The sequence below is a fragment of the Centropristis striata genome, chromosome 20 (genome assembly GCF_030273125.1).
Source record: "Centropristis striata isolate RG_2023a ecotype Rhode Island chromosome 20, C.striata_1.0, whole genome shotgun sequence".
Taxonomy (NCBI): domain Eukaryota; kingdom Metazoa; phylum Chordata; class Actinopteri; order Perciformes; family Serranidae; genus Centropristis; species Centropristis striata.
This window is the reverse complement of record NC_081536.1, coordinates 10321446-10339553: the sequence shown is the minus strand read 5'-3', so window position 1 is coordinate 10339553 and position 18108 is coordinate 10321446. Positions and strand designations below refer to the sequence as shown.

General features: G+C 40.1%; 2 protein-coding genes across 2 annotated transcripts; one reads left to right on the top strand and one right to left on the bottom strand.

Annotated features, from left to right (window-relative positions):
• Positions 1-10899, top strand: zgc:172136 (uncharacterized protein LOC566376 homolog). The gene is made up of 14 exons (XM_059358758.1): positions 1-303; positions 3234-3417; positions 3581-3671; positions 4947-5026; positions 5227-5303; positions 5445-5640; positions 5763-5918; positions 6951-7016; positions 7478-7546; positions 7653-7827; positions 8229-8513; positions 8987-9118; positions 9214-9284; positions 9376-10899. The coding sequence occupies exons 2-14, from the start codon at positions 3340-3342 to the stop codon at positions 9664-9666; spliced, it is 1767 nt and encodes a 588-aa protein (XP_059214741.1). The 5' UTR covers positions 1-303; positions 3234-3339; the 3' UTR covers positions 9667-10899.
• A 4797-nt stretch (positions 10900-15696) lies between these two features.
• On the bottom strand, positions 15697-17932 carry LOC131993753 (uncharacterized). The gene is made up of 3 exons (XM_059359761.1): positions 17492-17932; positions 16719-16890; positions 15697-16590 (listed from the first exon to the last, which is right to left on the bottom strand). Exons 1-3 carry the CDS (start codon positions 17873-17875, stop codon positions 16178-16180), a joined length of 969 nt encoding a protein of 322 aa, XP_059215744.1. The 5' UTR covers positions 17876-17932; the 3' UTR covers positions 15697-16177.
• Between the last annotated feature and the right edge of the window lie 176 nt (positions 17933-18108).

Sequence of the window (18108 nt, the reverse complement as noted above, 5' to 3'; positions counted from 1 at the left end):
TTAAATTCGTACCATAGGAACGAAACCAATTCTTGAATATAACGTAAAGTAGTACGAACAATTCAAACAGGGATTCAATCAAAACGTGGCATCCCCACAACTACGCAAAATGGTATGGCCCAATCGTTGGAGCTTGACTGTGGTTGAAGAAGTTGCAACACGCAATGGGGAGGGGGATAAAGTAGCGCTCTCCCTACTTCTGTCATGATCTTATTCGGATAAAAAAAGAAGATTATGTGTCCGAACAGGCATTGAGAGGACCTACGACTACATTTGAACCCCTTCGCCTCGTATAGCATAATGGTAAGTAACTTACTGCCTGAAAGCGAGCTTAATGAGTAGCAGGAGTTGGTGATGCACTTGTTGCGTTAGTTTCTAACGTTGCCATCCCATCCAACCAAACACAGTTTTCCCTGGGGAAAATGTTTAACACGGTTATTATCTAAATTAATAACTAAAAACACAGTTACTTAAGCTTAAACTGCTTTGGTAGTGGTTTGAGGTAGCTCTCTCACAAATGAAATATGTGTAACTAACAAGGCTACACCGAAGCTTAGGGTTGGGTTATCAATGTTATCGCCCGATATAAATAACGTAGCAGGCGTTTGATAATGTGGAGACTATATGAACAGTCATAACATGGAAGTTTAAATGCAGTCTTCTGTACTCCAGTGCAGGTTCGTGAAACTGATAAGGTGTGTTGTATGTAAATGAACCGGGGAACCCTGGTATAAATCTGTCTGTCAGGCTCTGAGTCAAACCTAAGAAATGCGCTGCTCCCCCCAAAACTGAAGAGCTGACTCACCCTATTGTTTTCAAGTGGGATGAGTACAAATAGTGTGCCCCTGTTTATTCAGATCCCCCCTCTTATCTTATTCCTTTATGGTTTTAGCGGGCTGTGAGGATCCCTTGCACTTCAGAGAGCTTGCACAGTGCAGAGGGGATGTTTTTCCAACAGCTAGCAGTCTGCTCAGAAGTAGGGATTATGACAGTCTTGGAGGGGTATTAAGGCATACAGATGGCTGCTCTCATGTGATGCCAGGTTTCACCCAGGTCAGCAACAAGGGGGATGTCTGTAGACGTCAGTCAGCACTGTTTGGTCTGATGGTAAACTTGTTTTGGAAGTGGGATGCATGAAAACTATTCAAACTTAATATACTTGAATATACCCCGGATGTAAGGCTGATTAAGGTTGGTTTAGCTTCATCTCATTCATATTACTTATTTGTTGTATTTCAGGCATATTTGATGTATTATGGCATCCTTGATAACATTAATGGTAATTATTTTAGGTAAACCTATGCTTTCTTTGTATTCTTGATGACATGTTATATATTGTATAAAAATTCTATTTGACAAGTTAAAAAAGGAATATCAGGGTGCATTCAAACTCATTGTAGAGCTCATAAGTAAATGTATGCATTTCCGTCAAGTGTGAGAAAGGTGTTTAACATCATCAAACAAAATTCTGATTGGCAAAACATTACATAGCAAGTATAGTTCAGGTGTGCAATGAGGCTTATACTTGTTTCCTAACAATATTTTTAGTTATTGAAATATACAATATAAAACAGTTAGCAGCAGAAATACAAAAACAAGCACAAAAAACAAGCCGATCCAAATTCCTAAACAAGGCATTTTTCCTCCTTAGAAATCTGTCTCTATTTTTCAGTCTCATTGCTTAACACATGTTAAGCATTGTTGCTCACATATGTCAGCACACTCTTTTTCTAGTATCTCATGAATACAAATACATCTGTGTCATTGAAGACTACGCTGTAATTGCAGCAGTATTGGAATATTGTTAGCAGTATAGTTCACATTATTTTAACCAGCCAGAATAGAGAGTTGAAATTCATAATGGGCATACATTATATCAAAGAAGCACCCCAGTAGATAATGATTAAAAAGAATGACACAAGAGTTAATTTGTACATTGTCAGTTTGAAAATTATACTCTGGTCTGTTTTTTTGCCATTTGCCACAGTGTCATTGTAAATGTACAATATAGTTTGACTCAGAAACGAGTCAGATGTTCAAGCTACTGGAATTTCAGGTTCTTTTATGTCTGTTTGCACTGACACAGATGTGAGTGAGGCTGTGTTTCAACATGTCTATAAATCATATTTGGTACTACAAATGTTTTCTCTCTGAGCCAAGAAGCCATACTTTTGTCATTCCCACAACTTGCTTTGTACAATGGCAACACCTTTTTCATCACCTTTTATTATGATTTATCATCACAGTGAGGCCTGTTGTTAGTTCTTTTAAACATATGTAAACCTCTTTTTTCCCCTGTGAATGCTAAACTCATGAAGAGTAACCTGTAAAAAGACACGAGTATGATGCAAAGAAACAGCTTTGTTTGTCGAAGAATCTCTTGCCATGCTGGTTACTTTCTACTTTTTACTTGGAGATTGGCACTAGAGGCGGCTGCTTCAGTTACGGACCATTTGTTTTTTGTCCCTTGTATTTCTTAATTTTCTTTCTTTTCTTTTCTCGTACTGTTTATCGTCAAGAGCGGGATTTAAGGGGATCAGAGTTGGCGCGCGGCAGTAATTAACCTGATTAATTGATTCTGAGACGTTAATCAGATGAGCCTCGTACCAGGAGGGGCTTCAGGTCAGCATAGTGAGACAGCTTCAGATGAGCCTTGGTGGCAAGTAGACTGTCCCATGGGCATTTGTTTTGGTATAATAAGCAACAAATCTGCTATAGTACAATTCCTTTTTATTATTTTGTGTTGATGTGGTTACTGTTGGAATAAGAAGGGTCTGCACAAGGATAATCTGATTGATTGTTTCCAGTTAATTACTATTATTAGGATTACAGCATGGTAAGCTCATTGAATTTGCCCAATTATATCCCTGTTTTTCAATTATACACTATGGTAGTTTGCTGATAATTTGAGTCAAGATGGTTTTTAGGGTAGACCAACTAAGAATTTAATTAATTTTGATTTTTTTATTATTGTGGTGGTAAAACTTGGTTTAAGAAGGGACACACCATGTTGAGATAATCTTGGATATGGGATAATGGGGGGTACCTTGTACTTATGTCTGAATATGGCATTTTTTTCTTTGCTGTGGCTGATTGACAGCATGCTAATGTAATATTTATACACAAGGTTACACACTACACAGCAAACCCTTCATCATTCACATTGAGCTGTATTTGAATCAGGTTTCTTCATTTCTTTGCTTATCACATTCTGATGTCATCTATCTTTCCAGATGCAGTATGGATGAACTGCCCTGGAACAGATAAAGAGTGAAGCAAGAGAAGAATAAGGGAGTAAAACATAGAGAAAGCACTTATCAGCAACATACACAAGACATCATGTCCACCTCGATAAAGCAGGAGAGAACCATTTGTGTTCTCCTCCCCAACAAAGACCAGCTGGACATCACTGTTGGGGTGAGTGTTTTTAATATCTGTCTAGCTGTCTTCTTGACTGTCAACAAGTGGTCTTAACAGATCAGACAGTCCATGTTTTCATTTATCATTACAGTATTTTGGCTGCACCACATAGCTTTTGATATTGAATACAGACTTTTTTTTGTCTTTTCACCTGTTCCAGCCAAAGTCTACAGGGCAGGATGTTTATAATCGAGTGGCAGAGCTTCTTGGAATCAAAGAGCTGCACTTCTTTGGCCTCACAGTGGTGAGAGGTAAGTTCACTCCTCATTGACCACTCAGCCTCTGAACCTGAAAGGACTGTTCACACTAGAGTACACAGCAGTATTGTCACTAGACTGTTTGTTGGTCAGTCCTAGCACATACAGTACCTGTACCACATTTCACAGTCAATCAGATTGTAAACAAGAGTGTTGTGTTTGGATTTTGACTACTTACTGCAGGGCTGTGCAATGCCACTCTTTTAGTGGCATTTGTTTACATAATACTATTGCATTTCACTAAAGCCAAAACATTTCATTGAGCCCTCCCAGTCTGCATAATTGAATGGTGTAATCCACTTTAGTCACTGAGCAAAGTTCTGAACTTTGTCTTTCCTAGTGTTTCTGTTCTTTCTTTGTACAAATACATTGAAATGCCTTGGTAATCTTGTGTGGCTCACCACTTGAACAAGCAGCCTTTTGTTTTTGTGGTGTTGGTTCAGCGATCACTTAGGCCAGGATTCCTGCAATATTAACTTCATTAAGCCTGGAATGCACCCTTGCATTCCTCCTCTTCACTGAGGGGAGGGACGGATTGATGATGGGAAGAGGAGGGTGGGAGTGGAGGGAAAAGGGGTAGGGGGACTTGTCATGACACAGGCCGCCTTACTCAACTCTTACTCAAAGACTTCAATGAAGGATAAGAGGTGAAGGAGGTGGAATGAGTCAGGAGAGTAGGAGCAGGCCGAAAGAGAAATGGATGGTTAAAGGAACGCATTGTGAAACAGCTTGGCGAGCATAATTTGACTACCAAATTTGAACAAAAGAGATAAGGTGGATCCAATTGAAAATGCCCATGTCATGACTCATTGGACCAGGAAGAGAGTGATACACGGCTTAATTCTCAGCACAGGTTGCAAACAGCTTTTTAGCCCTTCTAATAAAATATAATAATGTTTGTTTTTGATGAAACAATATTTTTGTTGGTTATTTTCAGATGGTTGCAGGATGTAAAATGAGCAATATATCAAAGAGAAAACCATGCAATAAATAAATGCATCTACCAATCCCTTAACACACTTACGGAATGTTAAACTGACAAAGCTCATGCCACTTGTTTGTTTGTGTGTTTGGTCCGTGCTATTGACTACCATTATCATTGTTGTCAATAGCTTCCTAGTAGCCCCGTTGACAAAAGGAAGAACAAGGGCTTTTTTTCTTTAGCCCTAATGAATCCCATTGTTGGATAAATTTTACGCTTGGTTTCATTATTGTTTTGTGTGCCTGCTAACTGTCTGCTTGTTTCCTGATTGTCTCTGTCCATCCCAGACAATGAACACATATTTCTAGACATGGAGGAGAAACTGACTAAGTACTTTCCAAAGGAATGGAAGCAAGATTCGGGAAAGGTAAGGAAGCCTGTGGCGAAGGGTAGAACAATTTTGGATAAAATGAGTTGGGAGCATTTTTCTGTGACCCACTCTCCAAACTATTGTACATGCCAGTTAATTGGGAGGCACAGTTCAGTGGCCTACATGCCACAACTTTTCATTTAGCATGACAAAAAGATGCATACAGGCCTCCTCTAACATGTCTCTTTCTGCAACAGGGATTACCGAAGAGACCCTTGCCTTTCCCGCTCTGCCTCAAAGTGCAGTACTACATAGAAAATGGTAGACTCATTTGGTACGTCCTTCTATATATGCTTGATATGCATCTTCCTCACTATTAGACAAGCTTCTTTTTCTGTGATCCATCTTTGTCCTCCTTTCTGACATCTTTCTGACATCCCCCTGCCCCCTCTTTTTTTTCTTCTTTTGGTACCAGTGAACGTAAGGCACGGCATCTATACTACTCTGACTTAAGAGAGCGGGTGCTTCGTTCTGAATGTCGTCAGCAGGAGGAGGTGTACTTCCAGCTGGCAGGTTACGCCTTGCAGGCTGACCTCGGTGACCACCCGCTGCCCAGGGAGGATATGGAGGCCACTCCTTATTTTGAACCCAAGGAGTACTTTCCCCCATGGGTAGGTGCTCCTGTTTGAAAGCAGCATTTTATTAAAAAAAAAAAAAAAATTGAGTCTAACTTGATGATTTTGAGGTTATGTTGCACTCTTTAGCCCTTATCCAACATGTCTCCTTTTTTTAGATCGTAGCTAAGCGTGGTGTAAAGTATCTCCTCTGCCATGGGCCCAAAGTGCACCAGGAGCTGTGGGGCATGTCTGCTCGTGACGCTGTGCTGCTATTCATCAGGGAGTCATCTCGTCTGGAGGATGTACCTGTCACATATTACAGACTGCAAAAGGTCATCAGTCAATTTCATTTTTTAGTATCATAACTTTGAGTGGTTTCAGTTGAGTTTATGCAGCACCCACCACACTGCAGGGTGTGTTCATGTATGAAATAAAAACATTTGACGTGACAGTAATGCCAGTTTATGGCAAAAATCCTAATTAATCAATTTTTTGTCAATATTCAGATCATGATTAATTAACACAATTATTGATTGACTTTCTAAAAATCAGGAATTGAACTAAATAAAAACTCAAATTGACTTTAACAGTGGATTTTCTTAAACTTAAACATTATAATATATAATAAATATATAAGATAATTAACCTAAAAATAATATTTTTTCAAAAATAAATGTTTAAAAAAATGAGATCAAAACATCAACAACAAACTACTAAATACGTATTAAGTATATAAAAATATGAAATGAAAATATATTAGACCAAAATAAATTGGATCAAACATGTTTTAGTGCACTGCCACAACCTACTGACACATAGTCGAGGATTACGTTGGATTTATAACACAAGAAAAAATGAGAGCATGATTGTGAAATGGAACGCCACACAATAATTAATTTGTTTTAATTATCTCGTTTTCATAAAAGCTGGAAGCCAAAATCGTAATTGGAATAAAATTTGATGAATCACCCAGGCTGGTGGGTAGGGGAATTCGTTGTCATCACATTTTTATCAATTACCCTTCCAGGCGTATTCCTTCTCTCCTGACTGAAGAGATGTCTATTCCAACACAAATACAGTTAGTTTGGCTTCATTTGAGCTGTGCTCGACAAATGACTATGGAGAAGTTATGTAACCTCCCATCTCATCCAGTTTATTGTCCTCCCTATTCCAAGATCACTCATCTACCGAGTGATATTTTGAAGGCTGGCCCATCCATTGCGTAATGTGCTATCACTTTTAATTTGTTGTTAGCAGCAGCCCAGTGTTTCCCAGTGAAGTATGTGAGGGGCTCAACTGTGCAATAGCTGTCTTATCTGAACTGCTCACATGCTTCTCTGACATCCCATCATTCATTTGTGCAGGACAAAAAGGCGGAGAGAGGAACGGCCCTGCTCGGCCTGACCCTGCGAGGAATGCAGGTTTATCAGGTACGTGCATGTGTGAGTGTGTTATTGATGCAGAGTATATGCGTCAACACATGCGTGCATCGGAGTGAATCTGCGTTTGCTCAAAGATTCCGTCTTTGTATGTGTAGCCCTATAAAACCTCTGACTAGACGTGTGAAGAATGTGTGGGATTGCCACCAGCGGCAGTGCATCAGGAGATAGGAGCCGTCTGCCATGCCCGTCAGTTGTTTGATCTGTCCATCAGGGGCCATCTGGGGGGGATTAGGGCTCCAGGCCTGGCTGATTAAGAGCTAACAGACCGTGAGATATCTCGAGAAGCCCTTGGCTGTGTCGCCAAGTCCAGATCTCCTGTGAACAAAAAGAGAATTGATTATTGATTGCACATTTAAAAATATGTCCCATTAGATTACACATAAAGAAATCTTGTGCCGCTTAAATATTGAGCTATTTCTTTTAATTAAGAGTGTGTTTTGTATTCATAGGAGGTGAACAACATACGACAGATGCTATACGACTTCCCCTGGTCAAACGTGGGACGTCTCACCTTCCTGGTAAGCCCACTGCTCCTTTTCATTCACTGTCAAGATTGAGTGGAATTGTTGTAATTATTTATTGAGCATTAGCTATGTACACTGTATAATGTGTTTTCCCATTCAGGGTAAGAAATTCGAGATCCAGCCAGATGGTTTGCCATCAGCCAGGAAGCTGGTTTACTACACCGGGTCCTCGTTCCGCTCCCGCCACCTCCTCCTGCACCTGAGCAGCAGCCACCGCCTCTACCTCAGCCTCCAGCCTGCCCTCAAACACCTACGCCAGCTGGAAGAGAGTGAAGGTAGGGGAGGGAGGAGAGCAGGACAAGATTAGTATCAGTGATAATTACAGTTTGGCTGGGTGCCACTTGTACTCAGTACTTTTACTTCTGTAGCCACTAAGCGTTAGATGCAATGCAGAAGCTTTTTTTTTTTTTTCCCTTTTCTTACTGTCCATATTATTACATTTGTAGCACAGTGGCTGTTTATATTGATCTCTATGGCAATCTCGATAAAATGCATCATATAAGAACATGATTCTTGCTCATTGCATGAAAATTATTATTAAGTTGTGTTGCAAGTCTAAATCTTCGCACAGAGGCTTATTCATTTAGACCCTTAAAGGGTTGCCTCTTTTTTTTTCCAACATCTAACAAGCACAGCTGACTTTTCTCTTCTCCTTTTTCTCTTTTCTTCATTTCAGATAAAAAGCGTTACAGAGAGTCATACATCAGTGATGACCTGGACATGGACCCCCAAGGCAGTGAGAGCAGCCCCGGTCTGTCCCGACACTCCACCAGCAGCTCTGGAATCGAAGCTGACGCCCGCCAGCACAGCATCTCCACAGAGATGGCCTCCATGGAGGAGGAAGGTCAGCGGCATGCAGAGAAGTGTTTCAGCCTAGCAGCGAGCCGCGGCAGCTCCTGTACCTCTGGCTTTGACACAGGAAGTAAGGCTCGGATGGAAGACGAGGGGTGGCAAGAGGAAGGTAAGGGGATTGTTATACTGAAACACCTGTACAGAATATTTTATCCATTTCTCTTCATATTGCAAATTGAAGCATCATTTGTTCATCACCCTTTTGGCAGTAATGGTTAACTGGTGATCTCTTGAGAATATGAGAAGTTAACTATTATTGTTCTCATCACTTAATTTTACCCTTACACATGCAATATTTGTGCATCCCTGAGACATCAGTTCAGCTCAGTTGGGATCATTTCACCCTGTGCTTCCTCAGGCTATGCACTATGCAAAACACATTGCTATGTAAAGATAAGGGGAAGTCATTAACCTACATTTTGAGTATCTGTTCTTTCAGTCACCTTGAGCTACTGTACACGCTATGGGCAAAGTTATCCAGTCATTTCTTTTGTTTCATTGTGATCTTAAATGTAACGGCAGATGAGAGAAATTGTTTTCAGATTTTTCATAATAACATTTCTAAAACTTTTCTTTTTCCAGAAATAAAGACCAGTATTGGAAGTCCAAAGGAGATTCTCGTGGATGATCCTGATGAGATGTTCCAGTTGGCCGATCTTCTCGAAGGCGTGTCGGTGGATTGTTCAGAACTCTCCTCAGCGAGTCGCTTACCAGGTAGGAATGATTTGGTTGTGACACACAGGATATAGAATATTTGTTCTCATCCCTTAAATTAAAACAATTTGATTTTTATCTTTTGGTCTGTACAGAAAACAAAGAGTGCCCCTCCCACAGTGATGAAGATCTTGGGACATTACGCAGCAAGGAAATGTTAAAACAGGTTAGTCGTCTGTCCACATTTCCTTGGCCTCCTTTGGATTTCTTGGTTACAGTGTGTTATCTTTTAACTTTACCTCCTGCCTCTATTCTAGACCCTGACATCTAGATCACAAGTTTGCGTGGATCGGCACAGCCACAGTCTAGATGATGTACGTCTGTTCCCGCCTCCGGCACCCCTGGGGACGACACTGCCACCTGATTCCTCCCACAGCTATACCTTTGGCCTTCCCGATGCTTCAACAAACACAAAGACCCCTGTTGATGACAGTTATTACCCCCTTTCGCACTGCCAAGCCAAACCTTCCTTCTATGGCCGCAGGTCTACCAACTGCCTCTCCCTGGACATGTTAGGTGATGAACAGTTCCTGGAGTTCATACTTTGAGTACGTCAAGCCCTGATGTGCACAAATAGGCCTGTTCTCTTCCTTCATTTACAGTGCGACTTAGCTGGAACACACGAATGTCTCAGTGTTTTCTTCCTTATGTGGTGATGATGATGATGACAACGTGGGATGTGTGCGTTTCAAATTGCAGAGACTTTTAAAAATGATGTGAGCCTGTGAGCATTTCTCTCAGAAAAGCTGTGGATTAGAGAACAGAGATCTAATTCAGCGACATTTCAATCAGTAAACAGAGCATATTTATTAATGTTGTATATTGTGTATATACTACTTGCACTATTTTATTACATTTCTACTCTTCTGAGCAAAAACGTTTCTAATCAATTTTAGTGTCTTTTATAAAGTTCACACTGTTTAAATGTTTCTGAAATGTCTGAATAGGTTAATGATGGATATGGACGTTTTAAGGCCATGCAGTCGTGTGCTGTATTGGACATTCATAAGACGGGACTTGCTTCCATTAGCCTATTTGCTAATGTAAACTTTTTCCTTGTTTTATTTAGGAGGATCTCCAAAAGCCATGGTGCTAATGTTTGTGCTCCCGTATTCCTTTGTGGGGTTTTTTAATTGTATTTTATAATATACTCTATTTTTGTACGGTGTGCTCTGTCATGCTTTTCCTATTAGTCTACCACAGCAATGTAGCTGCCGATGTGGAAAACCTCTTTACAGCTGGAAATGCATTCATCCAAAGCTTCCCTCATTCTCTCCCGCCGCTGCCGTAATTACAACAGAAAAGTATTCTTGGTAAAGCGCTATTTCTGTAACCAGCAAGTGTATAATGAATCTGCAGTATTTTTGTATTATGTAACCCCCCAAACAAAGAGCCTTTCTGTCGACTTTTTTCACTGTTTGGTCAATGATAATTGGTATGCACAAAAACCTGATGTCTTTAGCCAATAGGAACTCACTTGGAAAGAAGTCATTTAACACAAAAAAAAAACATTTTCTCAATGCCATGAGTTGTCAGTGTTAATTCACAAACCTGAACAATTCTCTTTTTTTTTTATCTGAAGCAATTTTTTATAATAGTGAAAATAAATTCTTAATGACACTAAATCAAGCCAGGTGTTTGTTTTTTTTTTGTTTTTACTTGTTTGTACTGTTGCTATATGAGACTAAATATTGGCTTAAACTTTGGATATTGTAATATTGTGTTGTCTTTTTCTGGTTTTAAAGGCTGCACTACAGTAAAATTTTATTTTCTGAATGTAACAGACTGTTCTATTATATTCCTTTAGCCACTTGTATCCACGTTATACGATGATAAACCCTTTTCAAAGCAGGAAAAGCACAGATGTAAACGATGACATTAACAATTGCTCAATTTAAATATACCCATTGATAGTCATATAATGGGTAAATTTACATGAGTGTTATCACTTGGGACTCCCTAATAACTTCTCCTGGGTGGGCGTGCTGCACGTTTCTGCGAGCTCCATGACCATCACAACCATGAACTCTTGTTTTCCACGTCATCCTGTGGTGAACACATTGAGCAGAGGTTATTAAACAGCACCTGCCGTATTTTCATGTCAACATTTTGTAATTTGACTTGCCTGGCATTCATCTGAAGCTGTGTCTAGCAGAGTGAGCTCTATCTCTGCTACTCCAGAGTCAGGGTCCGATGCTGTGTACTCTTGACCTATATTCTCTTCCCATTGGAGGAAGTTGCTCTCCTCTGTCCTATTTCTTTCAGTTTTGCCAGAGCCCTAGCATCAGATATGCAGACACCCAATCGATTTAACCACTGAAAACGTCTTTTTGTCCCACAATAGCACATAAACATAGCATTCCTGTACATATGTGCTGACATTGACTCACAGCATGCGTTTAGGAGAATGGCCCCAGCCATTGATAATTTGTATTTATTGGTCTTACTGTGGGGGGCAGGCCGTATTCTTTTAGTAGGGGCCTCCGTGGAACAAGAACTTGCAGACTCTAAAAACTTAAGATAGGTTGGTGCGTTTATCCTCCACTCTTCAACAACATCCATCCATGTAAAGTCCTTTAGGTCTTTGATGCTGGTCTGTCGGAGAATAGATGTGAATTTCAGGCTTGTTAGCTTCTTGCACTCCTTTTTGACAACGTTAGCCACCTCCTGGACCACAGCATCAAACAGTCCAGGGACAGACATAATTGCATGCGGAATTCTGTTGAGACGTCCTTGAACTATTTTCTCGAGCGCCTTCTCCATGGGACCACGGACAATGCGACTTCTCAGGGAGTGTGCCGTCCTAATGACAATCTTCAAAACAAGGGATTAAAATGTGTTAATGATTCGGCACCATATTATTTCTCAATATTAACTAAAGATTGAAGATTATTCCCGTAAGCATGACATGTCCAATATTGGATGCTCAGTGGTAGTTAAGTGCATTTTAATAACCAACCTTTGATTGTTTTCTCACTGGTGCTTTTGTGCCAGACTTTACTTTAGTCAGTGCAAGGCAAAGTGATGGTGTGCTTTCACCACGTTCACATGTGAATGTACAGCTGCCATCCTGTTGATTTTGAGTAGGTTGAAATTATTTTATTAGGATTCTGAGTAAATTGAAATGATGTCATTAGACTGTCAACATCAAAGTGTGGGCTAAGTCTAAAGGCTGTAAGGACAAATTTGATTCTTTGAAAATTTGATGATTTAATGAGTTGATATGATGGGAATGAAATGATACAAACCTGCAGTGGTTGTGAATACAGAGCTGGAGCTGCTATGGCGCTTATAAGTGTCTGAGGCTGAGGCTGCACCTTGACCCTGCTCACACATTCCTGGATTGTTGAAGCCTGACGAGAATACAAAAAATGATGACAACATTTCAGAGGATTGTACAATTAGGGATAATTCTAAAAAGGCAGAGTAAGACTGGTCTTATCTTATGCTACCCATAGATGCTTCACCGGGTTATAATTGATTTTTCCAACATGTTCAGTTGGCTTATGAATTTTATTGTACCAACTTCAATTTCAATGTGAACCACCAGTGGTCCAGACTAATCATCATCCTGTGGGAAGGTTCTTAGGTGTGTAAACAGCACAGGCATAGATGTTGATGGATGGCTCATCTAATCACCTGCCAAGCCTTTTTTCTAAAGGTGCCTGCTCTTTTCTAAACAGCTCTCGATGATGATGGCTTCTCTAATGGTGCTGTAGTAACAAACGTAGGTCATGACAAAATGTTCATTTTAAAGTAAACCTAAAGTAAAGTTAACAAACCTGAACTGGCTGTGGCTGCAGTGCCGGGGCTATGGGTACAAGTTTCTTCCTCACTGCTCCATCATCAGACTGCAGGGCAGTTGGTGTAGGTGGATGTTTAGACTGGAGCTGGGACTGAGGCTGAGGCCCAGGTTTCAGACTACAGACAGCAGACTACAGTAGAGAACAGAAAAGACAAGAAATAAGAACACATTTTGAATTGGCCTAATTTCTATGACATTTTTCCCTCCATATTGTGAAACTGTTTGCTTACCTGAATTGAATGTGCAGACCAAACTACTGGAACCATAGTGACAGGTTTCCTCTCCACCTCTCCTTCATTTGAAGCCAGAACAGTGGGCTGAGGTGCATGCTGGGACTGGGGGTGACGCTGGGATTGGGGCTGTGGCCTGCTACTGCTTGTCTCAACAGATGCCTACAATAAAAAAAGAAGAACTTTAGCGAGTTAATTTGTGTGTACACTGTTTGCATGTTGGTAAAAATTGGGATCATTTTAAAAAGGCAAAGTAAAGACTGGTCTTATCAACACAAAGTGCCTACTGTAAAATAAATACCAGCGCTGCCCATAGATGTTTCGTCTGATTAGGGCCTGAGCATGAAAGTACAAGGAACCTTTTTTTGAGTGGAGATTTTTTACATTGGAGAAAATGGGCACACTTGTCAGAAATGGCAAAAGTTGCAAAGTTCTGCAGTAATTGGGCTCGGGACGTGGCCAGCATGCTCTATAGCTCCCCCACATGCATGCCTTGGTGTGTTTGTGTCTACATGAAATGCAGTTAGTCATTGCGAGCTATCTTATTCATGTACTTTTCAGAAATCTAAAGAAACAAGGTTGAGAAAGAGCTTCACTTACTAACTATTACAAAGAAACACAAACCTCAGTGGCGTTTCAACTGACATGAAGGTGAGCAGGTGATGACAGAATTAAAGTTAACCTGTCCTGAAAACTGAAGTTAACATACCTGAACTGGATGTTGCTGAAGTGCTGGGGCTATGGAGACAAATCTCTTCCTCACTGCTCCCTCATCAGACGGCAGGGCATTAAGCTGAAGTGCATGCTGGGACTGGAACTGTGGCTGTGGCCCCGGCTTTAGACTACACACACCAGACTATAGTAGAGAAGAAAAAAGACACTTGACCACTGATACCAATTCCCATGTTTTTTCTTTCTACATATTTTGAAAAAAAATTTGCAAACCTGAATTGAATATGCAGACAAAACTACTGGAAACAAAGTGATAGGTTTTCCCCTAATTTCTCCTTCATTGGAAGCCTGAACAGTCGTCTGAGGTGCATGCTGGGACTGGGGGTGGAGCTGGGATTTGGGCTGAAGCCTGCTACTGCTTGTCTCAGCAGGTGAATTTATTGCTTTCTGGTTTTCGGTGTCCTAGAATTAAAAAAGAACTTTAGCAAAGGCAGAATCATGTTAGTGACAGCTATCATTTGTTAATATAAAGGACACATGATGACAAATTACTCAAAAAACAGGTGATACAGCAAACATGAAAGTAAGATGACAAGTTACAGGAAATATTAAGCAGCACTTAAGTCACAGTCAGTGGGGCATAAATAACTTGAAAGTCACCCTCTATATTTTAGTTATTTTTTAAATTATCATTATTATTTTTCAGTTCAATGTCAGACCATGTATTCTGACAATTAGAAACAGTGCAAAAATTCTTACAAATATGCCAGGGGGGCAACTCCAGGTAAAAGGGTAAGAAAAATATTTTTAATTGGAAAAAAATATAAATAAAAATGTGTGTTTTGTATGTTTACATGCATGTATACATACTAGTAACAGGTTGAAAATCGTCACACTGTTAAAATAATCTCCTAAATAATTTTTTGTCAAAATTGTTTTTTTGCCTAAATCATCTCCTGATGACGCCGGCCACCTATGGTAAAATCACCTACACCCTCAGTTGATCAGATCATGTGATTTTACCCCTTTAAGATCATCACTTCTTTGACAATTTGTCATATTCATAGGCATCAGATAAGAACCCAGCAAAGAAGAGCTAGAGGGAGATTGTTTAGTTATCAGTTTAGTTTATCAGTATTTTATTGTTGACACTAATATTGGTAACACTTTACTTTAAGGTGTCTACATAAGAGTGACATGAGCGTGTCATAAACATGACATGGGATGTATCATGAACATTAATGACACTTTGAAGTAAGTGGAAGTATTAATGGTCATGCTACTTGTCATGTCATGTTTCTGACAGGCTTGTGTGACTCTTATGTAGACACCTTCAAAATAAAGTGTTACCATATCTTGCTTAAGTCACAAAGGCATGTTCAAAAATTGCCAAGAGGTCCTGGCTGCAGACCTCCACTGTCAGGCCCCTCCACTGTCAGGCCCGGAAGTGCACGGCATACATTTCAAAATAAAACTGCAGACCTCCACTGTGAGGTCCCTACCGCCGCAGGCTCCACTCTCAGGCCCGGAAATGCAAGGGATACATTTCAAAATAAAATCGCGAATGCACTTCCGGTTGAATCGTTTTCTTCACAAATTAATTAATTTGTAAACAATATGACAAATTCTATCAATCCCTGGTCTATTGTATATATTGTTTTTATTTGTATAGTAAACTTTTGATTTGTCAGTGCACACATTTGCTCTTAAGCTATTACTCATATTCATAAGCCAACATCTCATAAGATGTCATAGGCCTATACTGTACATTATATTGTGTAGTATACAGAGTACTTCACCTCCTTTTCATTATGATTTAATTTTGACTTTATTGCACTGCTCTTTTTCTTTACATTTGTTTCAGTTAGTTTTTCTGTTGTATTATTCTGTATTTTTATTCTTAACCACCATAAATTTCATGTTTGGTTCTATGTCTATGCTAATTATGTTCTCGTGCTGCTGGAACACCTAAGTAACACTAAATACTACCCTAACTCTTGATATCTACAGTATAAGCCATGTAAAATTATTAAGTGATCAACGAGAAAACAAAAACACACAAAAAAACCCCCCACCAAGTCACAACATGATCAAATGTTCTGTATACCTTTACTCACACATACACACAGACTCACTCAGTGGGACATTCACAATAAGCCAAATAATTTATTTTCTCTATTATTTCTTCACAATATCTCCACGTCATCAGGGTTGTGAAATGTGAATTTGAATGGCTCCAGGGTTGCTTCTCTTTCGTTCTCGTCCAAGTCTTCTTTCCACAGCCTCCCATACTGTAGAGCAGCCTCTGCCTGCTCCTCCTCCCCCATACCCACAACGTCAGGCAGGTGATTTTTAGGGGTGCTTCCTCTGCATATGTTTGGCCAAGTTTTTTTTAAGACAAGTTACTGAACAGAGGGGACAGTCAACCTTTTTCAGTTTTTCAGTTTCAACAAAAGAGGAAATCAAAGGAGATAACGATGACAATTGTGTGTCTGCTGAGGAGTGGATGATAGAAGATGTTTGAATAGATTGTTGCACGAGAAGGTCTGGAGATGGTGATGCAGATGGACTTGGTTGCAGGGAGAGGAAGGATGAATCCTGACTCGGATTGGACTGGGCAGCAGCTGAGGTGGATGTTTGTTGTATGGCACAAGACTTTACATGCGCTTCCATGTCTGTCCTTCTAATGACAGTTGTGTCACAGATGGGACAATGATAATGTCCCCCATTCCTGCAAGTCAAATTGCAGCGGCAGATCTTCTTATCTAAGAGCAAGTCAAGAAAATGTTTGTTAGACAATGACAAACAAGTCTCATGAACACACACACAAATCGGTGTGTGTGTGTGTGTGTGTGTGTGTATGTATCTATAATCTAAAATGCAATGGCATTACCTTCAAATGTAATGGCATTTTTGATGTGGACCTCCAAATGCTGCCGAACTCTGCTTGGTTTGCTCGGTTTAAAGAGGTGTTTGGGACACAGGGGGCAGTGGAACTGACTGCAGCATGTTGTGCAGCGTTCGACTGCAGGTATTTCATCCAATGAGAAAACTGAAAGATGTATCTAAAAAAACACATAAAATATATCATTTGTTTGAATTATAGTACATGAACTTCAATTCAAATTAATGTATACAGCCTGCAAACTTATTGTTTGTCTTGTCTTTGCTTACAGGTAAAATGGCCACTTGCACCAGATAGTGTAAATGAGGCCATACTTATGTAGAAGAAGTAATAATGACTACGAAAGTACGAAAGTCGGCATGCTTCTTACACATATGCGCTCTCGCTGGTCTTTCTCGAATTTAAAGGGCAGGTGAAAATGACCCTCCCAAAATGTCCTCCCCACGCCCCAAAAAACGTCCTCACTTCCGGGCCTGACAGTGGAGGGGCCTGACAGTGGAGGTAGGGGCCTAACAATTTCTCTTAAGTTACATAATTTACACACTGTGTTATTATTACTATGCTAATAGTCATCCTTTGTTACATCCTTTTTGAGTAAAATGATCAATAAATGTCATGTAACACCTGGTGAAGTTTTTTGTGTTTCCTGCAAAACTTGAAAAAAATTAGTTAGGCGATTATTTTAACAGTGTGACGAAATGTATAACTGATGGCTACATTAAATCTACACATTTATAAGTATCATGAACACATGAACACACCTGGGAAATGGCAAGATCTTCATGCTCGATCTTGATTCGCTTTCTGACAGGATCATCGTCAGTCGGAGTTGGTTCTGCACATCTGGCAGCGGAGTGCGCTCGTGACATTGACCTTACCAGTGCACCTATACGTTTCACTTCACAAGAGCATCTGTGATATCGGTTCAATAAATTTCTGCAAGACCCACATACAGCTATTAAATCATCTGTGGCGTTCACGGGTCCAGTAAGCTCCTCCAGAGCTGAAGTATAGGCAGGTTTCACTTCTCTGGCACCGATTATCAAATTATGTTTGTCTCTTTTATCAGTAAAAGTAATATCACACAGACGACATACATCTCTTATACTTTTATGTGGCGTTTTGTCTTGCTGGGAAACTGCCATTTTATTGCCAGGGGTCGCCTCCTAACCATAGACTGTGTAAAATACCCTAAAGTGCAAATGTTGCACCAAAACAAATTCCCTTTTCCTTCTCCTTCTTTATCCTTCTTCTTCCTCTTCTTTTTCTCCAGCGGTTGGCATCTAGCTTTTTGGTGCATTACCGCCACCTTCTGCTCGAATTTGTTGTCAGTTTTATGGCCTTTTTATTGGTACAATATTTAATTATGTTTATAAAC